Source organism: Etheostoma spectabile, chromosome 11 (genome assembly GCF_008692095.1).
Source record: "Etheostoma spectabile isolate EspeVRDwgs_2016 chromosome 11, UIUC_Espe_1.0, whole genome shotgun sequence".
Lineage (NCBI taxonomy): Eukaryota > Metazoa > Chordata > Actinopteri > Perciformes > Percidae > Etheostoma > Etheostoma spectabile.
In genome coordinates, this window is record NC_045743.1 from 20084581 (window position 1) to 20087746 (window position 3166).

Genomic DNA, 3166 nt, shown 5'->3' on the forward strand with positions numbered 1-3166 from the left:
GATGAACGCCACAGAACTTTCTTTTTATCATCCAGTTTGGCAGTCAGTTATAACAGAAAAAGAACATAAATGAACTACTTTAACGTAGATTTTCTTCAGGGCTTTATTAAGTGGTATCGGATCGGTGCATAAACTCCAGTACTTCCCGATACCAGCGTTTTAGGCAGTAACGGAGGCAATACCGATACTGGTATTGAAACATATTTAGTTCCTTGTACAAGTTACAGCGTTAGTTCTCTGAAAATCACAAGAAAAAAAATTCTGTCTTTCCTGACAAGAATAAAAAAAAAAAAGGTTTCTTAACTGAAATGTCCCTAATTGATTAATAACAAATTGAACCAGAAATCAAACTAAAGTGAGACCTTGTGAATCCGACGTCCCAAAGCCCTTAAATTGCCTCCTCGACTCCTCTACTTGCCTCCCTTGCTCGCGTCTTAAAAAAATCCTCGGAGGAGAGAGGAACCAAGGAAATGTGCGTCAGGGCAGGGTTAGCAACTCCTTCAGCTGCACGGCTTCCAGGAAGGCTGCTCTCCTGCATCCTCGCCTATAGCTCCTGGATGATCCCTCCTCGATGCTCCCTCCTCGGGGCAGAAATAAGAGCTCTGAGACGGCCTTCACCAAGGAGGGACAGAACAACTTCTGATTCAGTCGAAGACCGAGGTGTCAAGGAGCTATCAAATAAATGACCGTGAGATGCTGCCTGAATCAAATCGAATTTGGAATACACTGGCGATAACCAGCACTATTTAATAAATATATATTTGCACTATACTTCAGTGTTTTCCCTATGTTTGTGAAAGAATTAGGTATACATATAACACATATCTGACGTGGGTGTTTAAGGGCCGTCCCTCAGAAAATGTTACCTGTTTCCAATACTAAGATCAATGCAATTTCACATTACTTCGGAGCCTTATAATTACAATATTTGTCTGAAGCGTTGGAAGTGCCAGAACAGGTCATGTTGAAATCACACTCAAAAGGCTTAAAAGACTTAACTTGCTCAAAAAAAGTCCACTGGGAACAGACCACAATGATTAGATCAGAGAGAAGTCATTTTTTTAGATAGTACACCCATTCAGCTTGGGTGCACTTCTATAATGGTGGGGAAAACCCTGTACTTCTTCATTATATTATGAGAATAGTGTAGGTTCTTATCCCATGAAAGACCACAGCCAAGACAAAAATGTTGGGTCTTCTCTTTGCAAAAAACAAACAAAACATTGCCCAAATCATGCCCAGCTATCCTATCTTTACCCTTGCAGTGAGTGTTACTCCTCCATGTAGGCTGGATGAGACATTTTCAGTCACTAAGGATGACCAGATGTGTGGCGTGCATGACTCATGGTGGGGTCTGGTGCCCTGCCCTTTCATTTCTGCAGCAAGTTGCCAACTGCCACTAGGTCAAAGCACAGCACACGGTTTGATGCCAAGCACTGTGTGCATGTCTGGGAACACTACAGCACTCAGAGCGTGCAGCAGGAGCAGGGAGGAAGAAGAAATGCTGCCACAGTGAAATAGGATAGTATCTCATGTTGGACTAATAAAGCAATAAAACTGGGAATGCATGCAACAACTGTTATTACCTCCATAAAAAAGGCAATAGTGCATGTTTAAGATTGCTTTGGGATAAGCCTGATTCTATTCAAAATGATATTGTTACCAAAAAGGGTATGGGAACGATTAAGGTCACTATAAATTCAACTGATGACCAAGGGGACATCATTAGTTCCTACACCACCACGCTTTTTGGGCGTGCATGTGCGTTTGTTTAAGTGTGTGTGTGTGTGTGTGCGTGCAATCATGCACGCAATACCCTCAGCATATTATGAGGAGCTAATTGGGAAGCCCCGGTGGTAAACGTTCACCGTAATAAAAAATAAAACTATGTGAATTAAATCAACTATGCAACACTTACTTGCCAATGACCTCGCAGAGCTCGTACACATCTTCAAAGAGAATGTCGTCGTCCGCCATAGTCCGACCCCGGCCGGGGGGGGAATTATCCCCAAAATATGGGTCCCAAACCTGATGGTGCTCCTAAATAAACTAGGTGAACGGAGGCCACAAGGAGCTGGCCGTTTTGACAGAAATATAACTGAGAAAACCCCGCTCGCGCCGTCCGCAGCAGGGCAGCCGTTAGCCGTTAAAGAGTTCCACAGAACGGGTTCCAAATTCCAGTTGTTGCCTCCTTCGTCGATTCCCCCCCCCCACCCCCCGCCCCCAAATAACGCTGCGTCGCTGTCGGCACAGGGGGAGCTCAATAATCCAGTTTGGGAGTCCACCGGTTCGGCCCCGCCTTTCCCGCTGCTTCCCAGTATCGTACTCCCGTGTCAAAAAGCAAACCATACGTGGCTGTCAAACCAACATTATCGTAAACTACTCCGCTCGCGTCTGCTCCTGTTACGCGGGGTTTAAAGTGCTCGCGGAGGGGGAGACGCAGACCCGGTGTACGGTGTGCATCAGGCTCGGGTTACAGCGAGGATCCAGGTGGGTTACGGTGATCTCCACTTCCCGAGCAGCCTTTACTCTTTCTTGTTTTCAGGGAGGCACACAAACAGACCCTCCTGTCGCGTGCAACTGACGGGCGGATTCAAATCTTCAGCGAACAATTCCGCAGCTCCACTCTCCGTGTCTTTCTCCTCGGCTCGGTAACACTTTTTCAGCCCGTTGATTTATGGTTTTTGCCCCCTCAACTGTCGCCTTTTCCCCCTCCACTCTGTCGCCCGTGTGCCTGCCTGGATGTTCAGCTCCACGGAGCTTCCAGAAAACCAAGCTCCTCCTCCTCCTCCTCCTCCTACACGGGGGTTATTTCTTTAACTGTCTATGGTTATGAAACTAGTCAGCCGTCCTCCATTTTGGCGCCAAGCAGTTACCCAGGATTCTCATTTGAGGCTTGTAGGCTTTGAGCCAATATGGCGAAGTGGCGGTGCCTTAAAAGGCTTTTCTAAAACCGCAGTTTCCTTTTGAGCTTTTTTTCTTCTTCAAAAGATATACTTTTATCACATCTATGGATAGAAATCAAAGTGGTCCCACACGGAAGTAAGGAGTATGAATGAAGAATGTCGTTGTTGATAAGTTATTGGTCCTTTAGGCAATAGCCTACCTACACTACAGGTGAATAGGGGTGGGGTGGGAGGGGGGGGGGACCCTAATAGGCCTTGAT

The 3166-nt window shown here is 46.1% G+C and overlaps 1 protein-coding gene across 1 annotated transcript in view; it reads right to left on the reverse strand.

Moving 5' to 3' along the window:
• caska (calcium/calmodulin-dependent serine protein kinase a) overlaps positions 1-2787 on the reverse strand; it is a 195624-nt gene extending 192837 nt beyond the window's left edge. Inside the window, 1 exon segment of the mRNA XM_032529385.1 lies at positions 1919-2787. Within this exon segment, the coding sequence (XP_032385276.1) occupies positions 1919-1977 (59 nt within the window). The 5' untranslated portion in view covers positions 1978-2787.
• Between the last annotated feature and the right edge of the window lie 379 nt (positions 2788-3166).